Below are 1,299 nucleotides of genomic sequence, written 5' to 3'. Positions count from 1 at the left end.
GCCTTGGCCCTCGTCATCATGGCCAAAAAATTGAGGCCTTATTTCTTATCACATCCTATCACTGTCCTCACTAACAACGTCTTGGGGAAAATTGTCTAACATCCAGATACCTCAGGAAGATTGATTAAGTGGGTTACCGAGCTCAGTGAATACGATATCAAGTTCGAGCCCAGAACTGCTATTAAAGCTTAGGCTTTAGCCGACTTTCTGGCGGAGACTGTTTAAGTAGCGGAGGAAGAACAGTGGAAGATCTTCGTGGATGGTTCTTCCTGTCGAACAGGAAGTGGGGTAGGAATCGTAATGATATCCCCTTGGGGGGAAGAGACCAAGGTTGCGGTAAGGCTGAACTTCCGAGCCTCCAATAACGAGGCCGAATACGAAGCACTTTTGGTCGGGCTAAGGGCTGCTCGAAGCATGGGTGTTACTCGAGCCGTCCTCTATTCTGATTCTCAATTGGTAATACAGCAAAGTAAGGCTAAGTTCGAGGTGAAAAATGAGAAAATGGTCAGATACGCACAAGCTTTTGAAAAAGCTAAGGAGGACTTCTCAGAGTTAATCATGAAACAAATCTCTCGAGCTGAGAACGAAGCAGCAGATAGGTTGGCCAAAATGGCCAGTTCTCTGGATCACCCCCCGGAACCAGAGCTAGTCAGACAAGAGTTTGTCTCGCAAATTGATCATCTCCTAGTTGAGAAAGTGGATATGTTGGAAGAAGATTGGAGATATGAGATTCAACAATACTTATGTCATGGGAAAGTCTCGGCTGAATCAAAAAGAGCTCGAGAAGTCAAGAGGAGGGCACTCCGCTTCTCGCTCCTGAATGGAATACTGTATAAGAGATCTTTTTCTAGACCTCTCTTGAAATGTTTGGGTCCAGAAGAAGCTGGTTACGTCCTTCGAGAAATCCATGAAGGGTGTTGCGGTAATCATCTAGGGAGTGTAGCTTTGGCTCGGAAGGCTTTGATGGCAGGTTTCTTCTGGCCAACCATGAAAAAAGATGCACTAATGATGGTAAGATCCTGTTATAATTGTCAGAAGCATGCTAATTTACAATGGCAACAAGCCTAACTTATGAGGTCCGTTGCCTCCCCTTGCCCTTTCGATCAATGGGGCATAGACATTGTGGGACCATTTCCCATAAGCACAGGTCAAAGGAAATTCTTATTAGTAGCAGTAGATTATTTCTCTAAATGGGCGGAAGGCGAATCATTTGCTAAAATCACGGAAGGGGAGATCTTAAAATTTTTATGGAAGAACCTGGTGTGTCGCTTTGGGATACCAAGGAGGCTTATATCTTAC

At 44.8% G+C, this 1,299-nt stretch overlaps 1 protein-coding gene across 1 annotated transcript; it reads left to right on the top strand.

Annotated features, from left to right (window-relative positions):
- The first annotated feature begins 300 nt into the window (after nt 1-300).
- Nucleotides 301-1,068, top strand: LOC140840772 (uncharacterized). The gene has a single exon (XM_073207937.1). It carries the CDS (start codon nt 301-303, stop codon nt 1,066-1,068), a length of 768 nt encoding a protein of 255 aa, XP_073064038.1.
- Nucleotides 1,069-1,299: the final 231 nt, after the last annotated feature.

The sequence above is a fragment of the Primulina eburnea genome, chromosome 9 (genome assembly GCF_022965805.1).
Source record: "Primulina eburnea isolate SZY01 chromosome 9, ASM2296580v1, whole genome shotgun sequence".
Taxonomy (NCBI): domain Eukaryota; kingdom Viridiplantae; phylum Streptophyta; class Magnoliopsida; order Lamiales; family Gesneriaceae; genus Primulina; species Primulina eburnea.
The sequence above is the reverse complement of the archived record's forward strand: the minus strand, read 5'-3'. Positions and strand labels throughout refer to the sequence as shown.

Excerpts from the sequence above, each read along its gene's own strand:
- LOC140840772 (XM_073207937.1), top strand. The coding sequence starts at position 301 with ATGATATCCCCTTGGGGGGAAGAGACCAAGGTTGCGGTAAGGCTGAAC.